Below are 19,096 nucleotides of genomic sequence, written 5' to 3'. Positions count from 1 at the left end.
TTAATACAGTTTTGTCTTCAGATTAATATCTCACTTGAAACTCTAAAGCACAAGTGAGTCTTTTTTCATTTACACTTAATTAATTTACACAGGTTAATTTCTGATTGTCTAGGGTGTATGCATAGAATGTCACTTTCAAACACTCATAATATAAAGATGAAATTTTCAAAATTTAACAAAGGTTCTGCCCCTCACTTAAAAACCAAGTTTAGATGGTTCGGGTTTTTTGTACCTGGGGAGGTGGGAAACAAATAGATAAATGGCATATTTGTTATACTGTTGCAACTTTAAAAAAAAAAAAAAAGAAAGAAAGAAAAATGGATTTTTGCAACAAAATTACCTTTGGGCTGAGGTGGAGCATAAAATGCTCCTATCCTAAATAGGAGTCATAAATAAAAGTTCATGAACATCTGAAAATGGGTCTATAATGGGAAGGTCTGCAAACTTTATATAGCTTCCACTGGCAGTGAAATCAGCAATTCAAGATTAAAAAACAACACTGTTGTAAAAAGTAAATATAGCAAATTAAACAATTGCCATTTTAGTTCTTACAGTGATAGTGGTTGAAAGGGTCCCCAAACTGCTGCTGAAAAGGTACCATGCCACACTGAGGGAAAGGAGCAACTTAAAACTCACTTTCTTCGTTCCTTTTTCTTCCCTGTCTGCCTGTTTCTTTAACCCCTCCCCCTTCCACTGACTCTTGTCATCCTTCTGTTTAAGGGAGGATTGGAATTTTTGTTTTTAATTGATGGAATCTCAACTGTGCACTCTTGGGAGCTGGTGCATGGGGATGACACCATCAAAATAGCCCACCAAGCTAAGCAGAATGTGACTTGGCATGTTTGTCCTCAGCCAGTTCTAATGTGCAAATATCCCTTGAATCAGTCACTTCTAAAATACTGTTTTAGACTCTTCCCTCATCACATGATTCATTGAACCTGCTTATTGTCACTGGCTAACAGCAGCTGAAAAGTTTTAGCAATGATACATTTCTGGTGCACTTTGGAAGTCAAGCTAAAGCTTCAGTTGCAGATTCCACAGGAGACTGTGACTCTTAACAATGGAGCAAGTTACATTGGCTTTTCAGAAGACAAATGTAATAAAGGTTTTGACCCATTTTTGGTCTTTATGATGAATTATGTCTTTTTCCTGTCCAGTATCTGATACCTCTCCAGAATTTCACTTTCCTTTTCCTCCAATGTTCTGGTGCATTCACTTCAAGGAGCACTTGTCTGTGGAGTGTCTTTCTCTTCTGCTGGGACTCTTTGGTCAGCCAGCATGCTAAAATACAGATGCACTATGGTACTCTTACATAACTCATAGAATATCAGGGTTGGAAGGGACCTCAGGAGGTCATCTAGTCCAACCCCCTGCTCAAAAGCAGGACCCATCCCCAATTAAATCATCCCAGCCAGGGCTTTGTCAAGCCTGACCTTAAAAACTTCTAAGGAAGGAGATTCCACCACCTCCCTAGGCAATGCATTCCAGTGTTTCACCACCCTCCTAGTGAAAAAGTTTTTCCTAATATCCAACCTAAACCTCCCCCACTGCAACTTGAGACCATTACTCCTTGTCCTGTCCTCTTCCACCACTGAGAATAGTCTAGAACCATCCTCTCTGGAACCACCTCTCAGGTAGTTGAAAGCAGCTATCAAATCCCCCCTCATTCTTCTCTTCCGCAGACTAAACAATCCCAGTTCCCTCAGCCTCTCCTCATAAGTCATGTGTTCCAGACCCCTAATCATTTTTGTTGCCCTTAGCTGGACTCTCTCCAGTTTATCCACATCCTTCTTGTAGTGTGGGGCCCAAAACTGGACACAGTACTCCAGATGAGGCCTCACCAATGTCGAATAGAGGGGGACAATCACGTCCCTCGATCTGCTCGCTATGCCCCTACTTATACATCCCAAAATACTATTGGCCTTCTTGGCAACAAGGGCACACTGCTGACTCATATCCAGCTTCTCGTCCACTGTCACCCCTAGGTCCTTTTCCGCAGAACTGCTGCCTAGCCATTCGGTCCCTAGTCTGTAGCTGTGCATTGGGTTCTTCCGTCCTAAGTGCAGGACCCTGCACTTATCCTTATTGAACCTCATCAAATTTCTTTTGGCCCAATCCTCCAATTTCTCTAGGTCCCTCTGTATCCTATCCCTGCCCTCCAGCGTATCTACCACGCCTCCCAGTTTAGTATCATCCGCAATTTTGCTGAGAGTGCAGTCCACACCATCCTCCAGATCATTTATGAAGATATTGAACAAAACCGGCCCCAGGACCGACCCCTGGGGCACTCCACTTGACACTGGCTGCCAACTAGACATGGTTGAAGAGATCAAGAATGTAGATAGACCAAGCTCCTGGAAAACTCCTCTTAAGGAAAAAGCTGGTATCGGACAATGGTACGCTACTGATGGATAAGAGAGTGTACTAAACTTGTGGAAATTTCACTGTTGCCTTCCAGTGAATTGTCATGAGAGCTGTGGGAATTAGATTTTTTTTTTTTTTTTGCCATGCTGCAGAAAGCTGAAGTTCAGAAGGAAAAAGTTGTCTCAAGCAATAGCAGAGTGGAGGGCTGCCAGAAGTACTTTAGCATTTAACCCTTTTGATATCTGGCTGCTTCAGCTACCCTTACATACATTTAAAATAAACTGAATAACTCTATGATTTGGGGTTTGAAGGAGAGGACTTCCTGATCTCTGTGAAAAATGCCCCAAAATCAGAACTTGCACAGTGAAGAAAACTGTTTACCTTGTGCATCTAGAGTTGGGACTCATGATGCCCAGCAGATGTTGTATTGAGTATGGAGGGTTATTTGAGCGCATTCAGTTGAGAGAAGTGAAACACTGAATGTCCAGAGCTCTGTCCGCTTTGTTAGCGTGGCATGGAACAATAAAAATTTCATAACAAATCTTTGCAGCTAACTCCCTTATTTTCAGTGGATGGCATTTTCTTTGCTTGTAGTAATATTTAAAACAGTTTAATGGTTATTGTGATGGAAGTGGAGCTACTCAGTAAATTACAAATGCAGTATGTTGACCTGATTATTGGGATGTTTACTATGTGAATGTATTTGTAATAGGGGACTGTAAGGGTAAACAAGTGGAAAGGGAGGAATGGCTCAAGATGAAAGCTGCTTCTCAGCAAACACTTAAGAGATAATGCCAGGATAGGGAAAGACCTGGAAACCAAAAAAACTGAGACAGAATTTAAACAAGGGACTCTGTCAGGAGACAAGGATAGGTGTTTGGGGTAGTTGTCCAGGAGAACCAAAGTAAGGCACCTGTGGAGGTGTCTGAAGAAGGTCACCAAATGCCCAGGTCAGCATCAGGAGATGGGAAGCCTTTGGGTAAGACTAAACATGAGTATAGACTGTTTGTTTTAAAAAAAATTTCTCTAAATGCTTTGTTCCTACTGTTAAAATAAACAATCCTTTAGTTTAAAAAGGCTGTTTGGTCACTATACACAAATGGTCATAGACTCCGGAAGGGAAGAACCATGGGTGCCAAACTCACTCAGACCTTCCTGGTAAGCATGGTTGATACACAGGATGCTGTAGCCCAGGGCCCAGTCCAGGGGTAGGTGAATCTCAAAGCAGAGAAGGAGTACCAGGTGGAGTTGTAATATATCTGCAGCACCTCCAGAGAAAAGGTAATAGCTTCCTCTAACACATTGGGTTATGTGAGCTAGACAAGAATATGACAGTGGAAGAAGGTGCTGCTTTTTCCTTTAAAGGATTCTCAGATCTATAGACACTGATTGCAGAGTTGTAATTGTTAGGGGCACATGAATACTGAATTGAAAGGCTGGCTTCTTCAAAAGAACCACTCTTTTCCTCTACAGAAATGGCTAAGCACTGTGAGGAGAAAACGCTTACTCCTACTGTGGTTCATTGGGATCTCTTCTTTAGGACTGATGAATTGCAGTGAACATCTGTTCTGAGTTCATCTATTAGTAAGGCTGAATGTTTGTTGCAGCTGCACCTTGCATGACACAACTGTGACTTTTACACACATGGCTCTGTATGTATCCAGGATAGTGAATTCTGGGGTTTATAATGATTTTAAACTAATAGATGTACATTAGTTCACAACAGCTTTTAATATAAAACAGAATATTTGACTTATCATAATTTCCCAGTATTCATCAAATATTTGTGTTTTGGCTGTACAGAAGCCAGCTTAACATGCAAAGAGCAATGAATTTGCTAGACAGTGATACCAAAGCAGAGGACCGTATGGAAATGAGAAATCAGGAAATGGCTTATTAAACATTTTTTATTTTGAACAAGTGCCATGAAATTGCCACATGTGTTGTTTTGAGTGTACTTTATACATGGTAACTCTGAGGCCTGTTTCAACTTGATTCACTGGATTAAAGTTTAAAATACTAGCTTTTGCTAGCCTGCCAGCCAAATAAATGTGTAGGACATACGTCCAATCTACAATGTGGTTAAACATTTTTCAAGCAGCAGAACAAGGGTTAACATTTATATAGAAGTGGCACTTGATATGGAATAATTTGAGATTCCCCTAAAGTATTTAAATGAAGGGACTGTTTGGTAACTGCACCAAAATGAGAGCGTTTTGAATTGAGACAGAAGTAAAGCAGAATAGGGCTAGAGATCTTAACATAAACTGAGCAGCAGATAAATCTTTTTCACTGTTTCACAGTAAACTTGCAATACTTCATACAGTCTAAGCCCCAGTCATTGATTACTTATTCTAACCATTGGCGGCGGGGCTTGAAAAATCCGCTTGCCGGAGATCAAGGGAAATTTTGCCTGGTCGGGGTGGAAGTGTTAAGCCACAATTTCTGCAGAATCCAAGTCTTCATCCTTTTAGGAAAAAAAGTATTTCTCAACCTTATGTCTGGGTGGCTAGGTGGGGACTTTTGAATATGACTCTCTGTGGGGCTGTATCCTAAGGATGCAGAGGGAACTATTGTGTTGCTGCTTAAACTTTAACCAGCAGCAGAGTGAAGTTACCAACACTTGTCTGTTTCACAGTTGCTATTCCCTACTTCTGGACAGCAGTGAAACTGTCAAGAATCAGGTCAGTTTAACAGTACTGCTGTTGTCAAGAAAGCTTTCTGAGTAGCAGTAGAGACAAGCATTTGAGCTATTATCTGTGGAGGACTCCAAAAAAGAGACTGCAAAATGAATACAGTAGAGAAGTACTCCTACAAACCTCCTCTACAACAAGAAGGAGGCCCTGGAATAGGAGAAATCAGTAAGTGCCTTTTTCGAATATCTGGAGAGAAGTAGAGCTTCAAGTTTTATCAGACCACTCTTAGCCAGAGGCTGATATAACAGATAATACCTCACATAGGGACTCCAGAGACAGCATCCTGGTAGAAATCCCAGCTGGTGCTTATGGAACACAGGTTTCTCACAGGAGACCTGACTCTCTTGAATTATTGGACAAATCTGTTGCAGTGCAGAAGAACACGAATATATTGAAGATCCATGATGGTTGGGTGGGGGGACAATGATATAATAGTTGGTTCACTTTGCCCATCAGACTTCATTAATTCTGGGACTCTGAATTAAGATATCAGAATGGTGCTTTTGATGGTTTTCACGCCCACATGCATATGGGCTGCTGTTTTCCTATTAGAATTCAGCCCTCATATCAAGAGAGGCTGACTGTCAGGGAGAGATGCACTTAATAACTGTCAAGTATTGGGGGGTAGCCATGTTAGTCTGTATCCACAGAAACAACAAGGAGTTCAGTGGCATTTTAAAGACTAACAGTTTTATTTGGGTATAAGCTTTCGTGGGTAAAAAACCCACTTCAGGTGCATGGAGTGAAAATTACAGATGCAGGCATTATTATACTGACACATGAAGAGAAAGGAGTTACCTCACAAGTGGAGAACCAGTGTTGACAGGGCCAATTCGATCAGGTATCCTGTCTCGGCCTATCGTTACAAAATTAGGACTGCCTCTTCTGCAGGTCCAAATGGAAAACACTTTTAGGTATTTATAGTTGGGCAACTAAATTACATACTTAGCTAGGTTATTTACTTGCTTTGCCAGACTTTCCTAGAAAAGACAGTACGTACAAATCAGCTAAAATGGACAAGTAAAAAGGAAAGGATGGATGCTCAATTTGGATTGCAGGTCTCTCGGAGAGCTGCACTTTGTTCTAAAATAGTAATACAATACCTGAGCATAGCCAGCAATTCGTTTCTTCTGCACATCAGGATTCACTAATTGTGAAGAAGCACATGGCTTCAATGGGGCTAATCTGATGGCAAGTGGGAAATGAAAAAAAAAAATCTTTGAGTTACTGGGGCACAAAAGGTTTTTCTGAAAGTTGCTCCCACAACTGTTCTACCAGTTTTATTGACTTCCCAAACATTTACATATGGGGATCAATCTGAAATGCATCAGCCCAAAAGGAACAACTTGTAGTAGTTATAAAGGAGTGAAAATGCAGGTTAAGAATGTGAGGGCTTGTTAAAATTGTTACAGGTGATTTTGTTGTTGCTTGTTTTTGCATAGAAACCAGCAAGTCTCACTCAGCTCAGATTCTTCGATGTTTGCAATGTGTAAATTTCAGTTTAAACAGCAGTGTTTGGGGATTCTATGAATAAGATTTTCAATGTGGGCCAAACTTTTGCAGGTCTTTCATAAAACTTGCTTACTGAAATCTGTTATTTTAGTGCTTTATAATAAATTATAGAGTGATGGTTGAGGACAAAGGGCAACAAAGATGATCATGGGCATGGAATGGCTTCCATACGAGGAGAAACTAAAAAGACTAAGGCTGTTTGGCTTAGAAAAGACACAACTAAGGAGGCATATGATAGCAGTTTCTAACATCATGAATGGTTTTGAAAAAGTAAATAGAGGGGTTTTGTTTACCCTTTCCCTCAATACAAAAACCACAGGCCACCCAGTGAAATTAATAGGCAGCGATTTTAATACAAACAGGAGGAGGTACTTTTCATACAATGCACAGTTACAGAACTCATTACCAGGGGATGCTGTAGTGGCCAAAAAGTATAACTGGGTTAAAAAAAGAACTAGATAAGTTCATGGAGGATAGGCCCATCAATGGGTATTAGCCAAGGTGGTCAGGTACCCCAACCTTATGCTTTGTGTGACCCTAAACCTCTGACTGTCAGAAGCTGGGAGTGGAAGATCGGTGGATCTCTCCAAAATTTCCCTGTTCTGTACACTCACCTTGAAGCTCTGGTACTGTCAGAGACAGGATACTGGGCTAGATGGATGATTTTTCTGACCCAGTGTGGCAGGTTTTGTGTTAAGTCTTTTTCATGTGAGCCTTAGCTTGAGAAACTTAATTTTTAAAAACATCAGATTATTTTGTTTTCTTTAGTCTGAGTTAGAGATCAGGATGGCTTCCAGAGAAAATACATGGGTAGAAAAGTTTGAGTAGCAGCCATGTTAGTCTGTATCCACAAAAAGAAAAGGAGCACTTGTGGCACCTTAGAGACTAACACATTTATTTCAGCATAAGCTTTCGTGAGCTACAACTCACTTCATCGGATGCATATAGTGGAAAAAGCAAACAAACAAAAAACAAAAGCTTATGCTCAACTAAATTTGGTAGTCTCTAAGGTGCCACAAGTACTCCTTTTCTTTTTATGGGTAGAAAAGTGTGATAAGACTCTGTTTATATGCTGTGCAAAGAGTTCTTCTCTGTGAGGTGAAGGATATGGCCTGTAGCCTATCTGTATCACTTTGCAGTGTTACAGTCCAGATCCTCAGCCTTCCACCCACTTACTGAACATAGAGGGACATCTCCATTATAGAATAAGCAACAAACTGGTGGAGATATGGCCAGCAAAGTGTAGAGATGGGTTTGTGTTCATTGTTAACCTAGGAATTGTTTTGTGTGTTTCCCGCATAGATCCCAAAGAAGAGAGGGAGGAGGAAGAGGTTTCCACCATCCTCACCCACGGGTCTCCCGTCAGTACAGCCAGGCCCGGCCGAGGCTGGCGCAGCAGCAGGACAGCTGCTGCTGCTCGCCAACGTGACACAGAAAATTCACGCAGCTCCAGGTCCAAGACTGGATCCCTGCAGCTCATCTGCAAGTCAGAACCAAACACTGATCAGCTTGAGTATGGTATGTAGCAATTAGGGGAGTGGGAAATATTGGGATTAAAGTGTGAACAATGCCAGCAGGACAGTTTGAGGCTGATAAGTTAAGTGTGGGAGACTGGTGCCAAAACACAAGCAATGTATTAGAGACCACTGGCAAAAAGCATGGTGCCTTGCTATCCTGAGCATATTCTCATAAACTGCAGCACATCCTAGTGCTGAAGATTGGCAGAAATACTTCCAAATGTATATGCACATTGCAGTCTGGTCTGTGTCCCTTGTGAACAGTGATTAAAAACCTAATGGCTTTTCTTTTCAGAGATCACGGAAGAGCATCAGTCTCCAACTGGAATCAGGTAGGATACTCTGGTTTGGGCCTTTTTCTTTTTGGTTAAGGCTATGGGAAAAGATGTGGTAACTTTGGAACCATTCAAAGTGATAACTCTTCAATCTAAAGGATCCTGAGCTTTCTGTGGAAGGACCTGTTCAGTTTCCATTTTCATTCAATTTTGCATCTTTCCTCATTTCCCTGGATTGGTGGTGACATCTTTATAAAGTGGAGCAGTGGTTTTCAAGCTTTTTTCTGGCAACAAGGTTGAAGAAAATTATTGATCCCTGTGACCCAACAGAGCTGGGATGAGGGGTTTGGGGTGTGGGAGGTGCTCAGGGCTAGGGCAGGGGGGGTTGGGTTGCAGGAGGAGGTCAGGACTCTGGGTTGGGGCCAGGGATGAGGCGTTTGGGTTGCAGGAGGGGGCTCGGTTTGGGGAGGCTCAGGGCTGGGGCAGGGGGTGGGGTCTGGGCTGGGGGTGCAGGCTCTGGAGTGGGGCCAGGGATGAGGAGTTTGGTGTGCAGGAAGGGGCTCTGGGTTGGGGGTTCAGGGCTGGGGCACGGGGTTGGAGTGCGGGGTTACCTTGGGCGGCTCCCAGTCAGTGGCATAGTGGGGGTGCTAAGGCAGGCTTTCTGCCTATCCTGGCTCTGCAGACCACACTGTGTCCTGGAAGTGGCCAGCAGCAGGTCTGGCTCCTATGTGGAGGTGCGCAAGCAGCTCTGCTCAGCTCTCACCCGCAGACACACTCTCCCCTGCCCGCTCCCAAACTCTGAGTCGGGGCGGGGGCAGCATGCAGAGCCCCGTGGTCCCCCCACCTAGGAGCCAGACCTGCTGCTGGATACTTCCGGGGCACAGCACATTGTGAAAACAGGTAGGGACTAGCCTGCCTTTGCCTGTCAGCACCACCCACAGGACTTTTAACGGCCCGGTCGGTGGTGCTGACCAGAGCCGCCGTGACCCAGTGCCTTACATTCCATGATCCAGTACTGGGTTGCAACCCGCAGTTTTAAAACCACTGACGTAGAGGACGAGGTGATGGTGTGGGGATGTAAATAATACAGCGTGGATTTTATCCAGGCTTACTACATAGCAATGGGGCTCCTTCTTCAATAGATCCTATAATCAGGTTGCTTGGTGGCCCATTGTTGCTAGAGCCTAGTAAATCTTGAAAAGGTAAAGCAGGCTCGTGTTCCCATCAGGCTGTTTAGTCAGAGTCTGATGTGCTGTACCTAGAGGGTCTATTTTGAAGCTGTCTCTGCATACTGTCACAGTGCAGGGCAACTGCATCTCTAGTCCCCCTCCATGGTCCACAAAGGGAACGCACTCTCAGGCTTTTGGCTCCCTATCTGTCATCTCTCCTGCAGGAGACCCATATTGCTTTCCCTCCCAACTCTGGGGTATTCCCAGGCTGCACAGCTCCCTGACTACGCTGAATTTCCCCCAAAGGCAGACTGCCTTAGCAGGCCGCTTTGGCTTTCTCTTCAGAGGTTGTAAGCAATGTCACTGCCACAATTAAGTTACCACATTGCTCTTTCTAAGCAGCCACATATATTCTTCAGTTAAAAGCATTCCCTAGAACATGAAAACAATAGGAGAACTTACATGCATGCTAACAAGCTTACCAGAGATTCCCCAACCCTAACAAGGGCTCTGGCAGTTCTTCAGACCACACCAGGATTATTTTTTTTTCCCCAGTGGTTACAAATTCATAACCACATTGACTCAGAACAAGGACTCCCATGAATCTAAGAGTCATTCTCTTATCCACTTTGGGCCTTTTAATCTGTCCTCTCATAAGTGGTCAGCAGACAAAAGGTCTTCTCCCCTCAGTGCATGAGTTCAGTGCATCTCCAGAGGAGTTTACAGTTGCACACACCTCCCCCTAGGGACTTCCTGGGAAACCCACTTTAAAAAATTCACATTATTTCAGATAGTCCTTGTAAGCTCTGGGAGGGGTTCTGACTTCAATTAGTCATCCCACCTCCCATTCCCCACCCCCCCCTGCAGAGATGTTTCATAATAATACAGGTGTATTTTCAACACGGTGAACTCCTAAGATACTTAAACCTAATTCAGTAAGGTTCAACTTAATTCCATAAGTTTTGGCCAGGATATAGGAGGAAATTGTCGTGTCACATGTCCCCTTCCTTATTCTGTATAGTCTGTTCATTTTCCCTAAACAGTCTTGGCTGAAGGATATCCTCCCCTATTCCAGGGAGTGTCATACAATGACTTATTTCATATATAAGCCGTTCTACTACCTCTTCTTTTGCCTTCTCCATCATAGCAGTGATGAAGAGGAGGAGATGCTGATCAGTGAAGAAGAGATTCCCTTCAAAGATGACCCAAGAGACGAAACCTACAAACCCCATTTAGAAAGGTATGCTGGATTATATACATGCATAGTTTGCAAGACCAGAAGGGACCATTATGATCATCTACTCTGACATCCTGCAGAAAACAGGCCAAAGAACCTCTCCACATAGTATCTACATCAAGTCTAGAACTTTATTCGAGCTATAGCATATATTTTGAAAGAAAGATGGTTCTCTTTTAGTCCAGATTGATGAGTCTCCACTGCTTAGAGCTAACAGGACAGTTATCTTATTGAACAGCTCAGGTGACTTGGGTTTGAGTGCCGCTGTCTACCAGCTTGTCCCTGAACCTTGGTTTGAGATATCCCTGTCTCTGCAGGGAGGTGTATGTAACATTTTGTATAGGAGTCCAAAGTTGCCTATTGAACTCCCTCCCCTCATCATCCTTAATTAAAAGCATAGGTCAGAAGGAATATGACAGGGGGAGGCACTAGGTATGGTTACTACAATTCATATGAAAAGTTAACACCATCAATTTGGGCTTGAATAGGGACTGGAAGTGGCTGGCTCACTGCAAAAGCAATTTTCCCTCTCTTGGTAATGACACCTCCTCATCAATTATTGGGAGTGGACTACATCCACCCTGGCTAATAAATTGGCCTTCAACATTGGTTCTCCACTTGTAAGGTAACTCTTCATGTGCCAATATATATTTATGCCTGTATCTGTAATTTTCATTCCATGCATCTGAAGAAGTTTTTTTTTACCCACGAAAGCTTATGCCCAAATAAATCTTAGTCTTTAGGTGCCACTGGACTCCTCATTGTTTTTACTAAAGTTGTGCAGTTTCCAGGGATTGCTCAGGTGGGGCGAGAGGGAGAGCAGTGGTGTTGCAGTGTAAATGCAGAGGGCATTAAGACAGATGGAGGATTTCTGCTGAGTACTAGAGTGTATCATATTTGTATCTTTGCAGGGATGCTCCAAAGCCAAGGAGGAAAGCGGGCAAGGGGAAGGAAGAAAAAGAGAAACAGAAGGAGATTAAAGTGGAGGTGGAGGTGAAAGAAGAAAGTGAGTTTCGGGGAGATGAGGAGCCACCCAGGAAGTGAGTAAAAGATTCCAGGAACAGCTATTCCTGCATGTATGTTTTTGCCTAGGCATTCTGGCCAGTGTCTTATGCTTCCCCTCAGAGTTTTGTGGGAGGCAGGAGTGGTTCTTTCCCCTTCACCTGAAAAGTGATTGAAATCAGTAGGATGAAAGGATCAAAATTCCTTACCATTGTTGGGGAATCACCTCTTCTAAGATCCTGTCTCTGCTGGGCAAGGAGGCATCAAAGAACACTATTTCAGTATGGTTCAAGCTAAATTGGCTGGCCACGCCATGTTAACAGACAGTCTGGATGAGGCAGCATAGTATGAAAAGTGGCTTATTGTTTTTTTAAGTTGTGTGTTTTTTAAACACATTTCTATTGGCCCTGTCTTTGCTGGTCATCTAAACTATATTAGAAGCCATGTTAGATGGAGCAGTTATTCAGTGGCTCCTTAGCTCATTTTTAAGCCCAATGCAGAAGAGACTGCCTAAAGAAACTAGTCTGGAAGAGTCCGATCTATTTCTGTAATGTGCATCCAGGAAGACATGAGTATTGTTTACACACTGCTATGGGAGAGGTGCCTCTCTTTCATATCTGAGGCAGGCATGCTTGGATGTGGGAAAGCAGAGAACATAACAATGACCGTACTGGGTAAGACCAATGGTCCATCTAGCCCAATATCCTGTCTTCCAACAGTGGCCAATGCCAGGTGCTTTAAAGGGAATGAACAGAACAGAGCAATCATCAGGTGATCCATCCTCTGTCATCCAGTCCCAGAAGTTGGCAATCAGAGGCTTAGGGGGACAGAGCATGCGGTTGTATCCCTGACCATTGTGGCTAATAGCCACTGATGGACCTATCCTCCATGAATTTATCTAATTCTTTTTTTAATCCAGTTATACTTTTGGCCTTCACAGCATCCCCAGCAATGAGTTCCACCAGTTAACACTGTGTTATGTGAAATACTTCCTTTTGTTTGTTTTAAACCTGCTGTCTATGAATTTCATTAGGTGATTCCTGTGAAGGGGTAAATATTTCCTTATTAACTTTCTCCACACCATGGTTTCACAGACCTCTGTCATAGGTGAATAGTCCCAGTCTTTTTAAATTTTCCATACCCTTAATCATTTTTGTAGCTTTTCTCTGTACGTTTTCCATTTCTAATGTATCTTTTTCAAGTTGGGGCAACCAGAACTGCACGTAGTATTCATGGCCTAAATTTTTTAGGGATCCGCAAATGAAAAAAGATTGAAAACCACTGCCCTAGATGAACAAATAGTTTGTATCAAGCTAGGGTATAAATCTCCTTTGCACTAGTCAGCTGCACGGACCCAGCTGCAGTGCACTAACAGTTCTAGTGCACTTTGATTGACTCCATTTTCAAAGTGGGGTAAATCAGAATGCACTAGGGAACTTTTAGTACATGGCACCTGGGTCTCCATGGCCAGTTAGTACTCAGAAGGCTGGTATGCTGCTTGCCCCCTGCTTGCCATGCACTGTTTGTCTAGACTTTTCCAAATTGTCTTGAGGCAAATAAAATTTCGCAACAAGCAGGCAGGATCCCGTTGTTTAAAAAAAGTAAACATAAAAGTAACTTGCAAGCACTCTGTTTTAGACCTCAGAAGCTTCAAGAATTGTTTTCCTTGCCCTGTGGCTTCTTCAGCTAAACATTAAGAAGCTCTTCTCTTTAGCAACTGAGTGAAATCAGCTGGGATGCATCTAGGGCTGTGGTTTGCAACCTTTTTTTTCCCTTGAATTTGCAGACCCCTAAAAAATTTTGAATGGAAGTGCCAGACCCCTTTAGAAATTGACATAGTCTGCAGACCCCCAGGGGTCCGCAGACCACAGGTTGAAAACCACTGATCTAGGTTCAGGGGTTTCCAAACTGGAGTGTATGTGCCACTGGAGGTACGCGAGCTTAGTGTTCCATCAGTTCACTTCCCAACAATTTAAGAAGGTGGTGCATGAACCAATAAATTTGGGATCCGCTGGTCTAAGTCAAGGCCTCACTTTAGCACAGGGGTAGGCAACCTATGTCACATGTGCCAAAAGCGGCACACAAGCTGATTTTCAGTGGCACTCACACTGCCCCGGTCCTGGTCACCAGTCCGGGGGGCTCTGCGTTTTAATGTAATTTTAAATGAAGCTTCTTAAACATTTTAAAAACCTTATTTACTTTACATACAAGAATCGTTTAGTTGTATATTATAGACTTCTAGAAAGAGACCTAAAAACATTAAAATGTATTACTGGCACGCAAAACTTTAAATTAGAGTGAATAAATGAAGACTCGGCACACTACTTCTGAAAGGATGCCGACCCCTGCTCTAGCATGACGTAATCTCGAGAGAACTTCTAGATGGGAGAGGAAGAAGAGCAGGTCTCCCTCTGCTGGACTACACTGCCAAAAAATCAGCTGTTTGTGGAGTTTAGTCCCCAGCTGTGGTATCTGTTAAGCTGTGGTTGATTATATTTCTGCAACTCTAATATTGAAGTACAGTAGGCCTCAGAAAAGTAACTCTTCTAAACCCTGGCTTTGTGTGGCTCCCTGATATCTTCAGTGACTCCAGATCAAATATGCTCAGTTTGAGGAATTAAAATTATGCCATTCCTGTGAGCTCATTCTGAGATCTAACAGTCCCTGTGGGTTCTTACTAGCTCACATACCACCAACAATAAAAATTCAGCAAACACAATGTTATTAACAATTCTGCTTTGTGAGCCAGGAAAGAATCCATCTCGCTGCTATAAATGTGCTTGTGCTGCAGTGTTAACAGAAGTAACAAGTTACTTTAGGCAGGTCTGTTGCATAAGGTGGTGCCGTTTTTATACAGTTGTTCTTCAGAGCAGAACCACACTTAAAGCTTTTTGTGTCTGGATGTGTGTTGGTGTCACGGAGTCACCGGGTCAATGCCCCTGGAACTACTCTGTATGTAGCCAGTCGGGACTCTGGGGGAGCATGCCTCCTCTCTCTGAACATACTGTCTCCAGAGCAAGAAGCTTGCACAGCTTTGACCTTCCTAGGTCTGACCTTGGAGCATTCAGCATCCCCTTGCACGCCGTGCGCTTCCCGTAGCAAGTCCGCACAGACAGGGCTCCTGGGGAAGCCAGAGGGCCCTGCACCTCAACTCTGCAGTCAGATGTGACTCTCAGCCAGCCGGTAAACAGAAGGTTTATCAATCAACAAGAACACAGCATAGAATAGATTTTGCTATGACGGAAATCAGTGACTTTCAGGCAAGTCCATCTTGGAAATCCTGGGCCAGATGCCCTAAATTCCCCCTCTTCCAGTCCCCCTATGCAGACTTTCAGTGACCTGACCTCCCGACAACCCCCTTGTTGCTCCTCCTCCTTCTCTTTGTCACCTGGTTATATCCCCGCTCCTGGGTTTCAGATTACATAGGTGCAAACAGCTGGGCAGCCTCACCTGTCCTGAGGGCCTCAGTAAAAATCACACACCCAATTCCCACCACGGCAGTATCGGTGCAGTAAACAGGGAAACTGAGGTACACACAGTATTAGTATAGGACAGTAAGACTCACGTACAACATAACAAGGTGAATAAAACCCCACTTCGTCACAGTTGGACAATCATGTGAGCAACAGTGTTCAATTCTTGAGTGCTCGATTATTGTAAACTAGAGGGTGCTGAGAGAAAAGCAACAAAACACCATTAGAGTGGAAAAGATTCTTACGACATACATCATATCAATCCTTTAATATATCTCTTTCACAAAAGAGCTGTCTTACTCCAAATCTTCTTGTGTCCAAGTCACACCTGATTGCTTTTCTGAGACAAGGTTTTTGCTATTTTTTTTATGACTGTTAGCTGTGCGGAGCAGATAGCAATGAAGAGTGAGCTGGCTTCTGTAGATTAGCTTGGCTATTAACATTCACTGAGAGCAGAAGCTCTTGTGCTTATATACAAGCCAAAAGGGACCTTACTTAACTTTCAGATCCCAATTTGTTTTCTGGACAGTTAAAAACACCTCCTATAAACTGAGCAAACTTGATAGTGTCATTGAGAAGCTTGACGGTCCCAGGTACTGTCACATCAGAGAATCCTGAATCAGAGCGACCTCTTCTGTTAGGTCATCTAAGCCATACCCTTCACCACTGTCAGTGCAGGCTCCGATTTCGTTGCTTCTCTGTGGTGCCTGTGTGTTAACAGCTTTTATTTCTTTTTCACTACACAGAAATGTTTTGTGACTATTCATATATGTTTTAAAGTTTCTCTGTGAGCTCTTCGGTACAGGCACAGTCTTTTCTACGTGTTTATATGGTATCTAGCATCTTGATGGCCTCTGAGTGCTACACAACAAATAATTGATCTATATGACATGAATACTTGGCTGCAGGGAAAAACAGATGGAAAAAGCACAATTTCCTGAGGACCTTTTTTGATCTTTCAACCCTTCGTTCTGCTTGAGATCCAGAGCAGTGGGTATAGAAGCTAGCTACGCGGACTGAACATAGCTGGATTGGTGGGTTTGGCACCCTCTAGTGGCATAAGAATACAAAAACCAAAGTTCTTGTTAATAGTTCTTATGGAGGGAACATCCCTGTGTGAGTGGGACATTCCCACTGGAAGAAAAACCCCTATCACTTGGAGATCCTCTAGTGTAGCGTGCTGGGGGCTGAAACATGTCTTAAAGTTTGGATAGATGCTGGTTATCTGAGGTCATATACGCTATATGACCCTGATCCAAAGGCTGTGGAGGTAAGTGCAAAGACTCTCATTGACCTCTGTGGGCTTTGGATCAGGCCTGTGGAAGCTATTCCCTGCTCTCCCCCCCCCCTTCCCCCCCCGACTGAGACTTTCTGGGGCTTTGAAATGGTGTATTTCTTCCATGACACAGAGCCGTGCTCTGGATTGCTCATGTGGAGAAGGCTTCCCTATTCCATCTCAGGTGTGCCTTGCAAAGGAGAATAATTTTTAATCCTATCTCTGTAATCCTGTCACAGGAGGGGAAGGAGGAGAAAAGATGACAAGAGCCCACGGCTGCCTAAAAGAAGGTGAGTGTGACTTACTTTTCTCCACCTTCCTTACTATAGATTTTAGTCCTTTCCATTTCTTGTGTGGAGAACCCCCTCAGAACCAGCTATTTTCATACATGTTTTTATTGAGCATAGTTTAGAAATAATTGTAGCTCTCTCTAAAACCACCATGATGGATTCTTGCAGTCAGGTCATTTTGAGTTGGTCGGTAGCATGGCAGAAGCCAATGATAAGGCTACAGGTGCTCTGTCACTGTCATCTCTTAGGTGATGAGCACGTGGCTAAAACCCATGAGCAGTCCTAGGGGTGGAGAGCTACAGGGGAGAGCACAAGCTGAAATGTGCTGACTCACAAGATGGTTGATCCGGAGACCATGTCACTTCCACATTTTTGGTGAACTGCAATGGCTTTCTTGTTTAATCTAGTACTGCATCTACTTCACATTTTCCAACTAACCTCCCTGTGCATTACTCTCCCATGTACTTCTTAGGAAGAAGCCTCCAATACAGTATGTACGGTGTGAGATGGAAGGCTGCGGCACAGTCCTCGCCCACCCTCGCTATTTGCAGGTCAGTCAGGCTCTTCCACTCGTTTGGATCTGGGGTCAAGGAGCTGCCACTCTTTCATCTTTCACTGCAGTGTTCCTTTTTAATGTAGTTTGCTAAGGGAGGCACTGGTTTAGGAGGTGGTGCACTGCACTGGGACTCAGGAGTTTTGGGTTCTGTTCCTAGCTCTGGCAGAGGCCCATTGGGTGACCTTGGGCAAGTCACTTTCCCTCCCTGTGCCTCAGTTTCCCTGTCTGTAAAATGGGGATAATATGCTGACCTCTTTTTGTAAAGTGCTTTGAGATCTACTGATGAAAAGCACTATAGAAGAGCTAGGTGTTGTTCTGTATTCGAAAAAGAAAAGGAGTACTTGTGGCACCTTAGAGACTAACCAATTTATTTGAGCATGAACTTTCGTGAGCTGTAGGTGCCACAAGTACTCCTTTTCTTTTTAGGTGTTATTACTAGCCAGTAACAAGTAATGAAGCTAAGCCCAGCCCAGTTGTAACTGTACCGTATGTGCCTCTTCACCTGTATTAACACTAGAATGCGTTACCTAGGGAGGTGGTAGAATCTCCTTCCTTAGAAGTTTTTAAGGTCAGGCTTGACAAAGCCCTGGCTGGGATGATTTAGTTGGGGATTGGTCCTGCTTTGAGCAGGGGGTTGGACTAGATGACCTCCTGAGGTCCTTTCCAACCCTGATATTCTATGATTCTATGATTTCTGCTTTTCATCAGACCTCAGAGCCTGGTATAATTGCATCCTGTTAGCTCTCCTGCAATGCACAAGGAGGTAGATTGTAGCCCTTACGGTCTGTCACATTGCTTAACTTACCTTGTAACCTGGGATCTGATTTTCAGCAGTTCCTTTAGTCAGACAGGGAGAGGGTTTGTAACTTTTTCGTCGTCTTTCCTAGCATCACATCAAATACCAGCATCTGCTGAAGAAGAAATATGTGTGTCCCCATCCCTCTTGTGGACGGCTTTTCCGGCTCCAGAAGCAGCTGCTACGGCATGCCAAACACCACACAGGTACTGGGAAAGATGGGGAGACTTGAATCCAACCCATCATCCCATGGATGGATGGAGAGGGGAAAACACTCACCTCTCCTGAGGTGAGGAAGAGTCTAACCTAGGGAGCGCATGTGGCTGGTGGTTATTCCCTTCCTGCTGGGACTGCTGTCGAATTGCTTGTGCACACCCATTAGACAGTGCAAGTAGGTGGAAATAAGCCTCTGCGTTTGTACTGTAGCAGTATTTTATTGGCATATAGGTTGCCTTTTTGCAACAGTGTCATCCTGTTTTCTCCACATTTAAGATGCTCTTTTCAAGCTTCACCTTGTCAAGCATGTGGGATTGGTCAGGACTCCCATTCAAGCCCATCAGCTCTACCTGAGATGCTTCCTCCTTCATTAGTCCTGGTGGGATCAGACAGTTCTTAACACTCAAATTGCTGCCTCACTTTCAGGTAGCTTCACCCAAGAACCTTCAAAATTAAAAGTGGGGTCATAGGGCAACTTTCAGATGAGTGGACTTTCAACCCAAGCATGTGGTTCTGATCCAGATGCAAGTATTAAGATGAGATGTGTGTGCTGCTTTACAGATCAAAGGGATTATATCTGTGAATACTGTGCCCGGGCATTTAAGAGTTCCCACAACTTGGCTGTGCACCGGATGATCCACACAGGCGAGAAGCCTTTACAGTGAGTATAGTCCTGCATTGTCTTGCCTTTTGAAATATGCCTCTTCCTCCTTCAGC

The 19,096-nt window shown here is 43.7% G+C and overlaps 1 protein-coding gene across 2 annotated transcripts in view; it reads left to right on the top strand.

Annotated features, from left to right (window-relative positions):
* Positions 1-19,096, top strand: part of ZFP91 (ZFP91 zinc finger protein, atypical E3 ubiquitin ligase) — a 31,921-nt gene that overhangs the window by 8,965 nt on the left and 3,860 nt on the right. The window contains exons 3-10 of one of the 2 annotated variants that reach the window (XM_084631559.1): positions 7,875-8,090; positions 8,385-8,421; positions 10,684-10,773; positions 11,682-11,810; positions 16,761-16,811; positions 17,284-17,362; positions 18,255-18,369; positions 18,941-19,040. In XM_084631559.1, coding sequence (XP_084487685.1) covers positions 7,875-8,090; positions 8,385-8,421; positions 10,684-10,773; positions 11,682-11,810; positions 16,761-16,811; positions 17,284-17,362; positions 18,255-18,369; positions 18,941-19,040 — 817 coding nt within the window. Of the gene's footprint in view, positions 1-7,874; positions 8,091-8,384; positions 8,422-10,680; positions 10,774-11,681; positions 11,811-16,760; positions 16,812-17,283; positions 17,363-18,254; positions 18,370-18,940; positions 19,041-19,096 lie in introns of both variants that reach the window. The other variant, XM_084631558.1, reaches the window with a different exon arrangement.

Source organism: Lepidochelys olivacea, assembly GCF_965140295.1.
Source record: "Lepidochelys olivacea isolate rLepOli2 genome assembly, chromosome: 6".
In the NCBI taxonomy this organism is placed as follows: Eukaryota; Metazoa; Chordata; order Testudines; family Cheloniidae; genus Lepidochelys; species Lepidochelys olivacea.
This window is presented reverse-complemented; position numbering and strand designations above follow the sequence as displayed.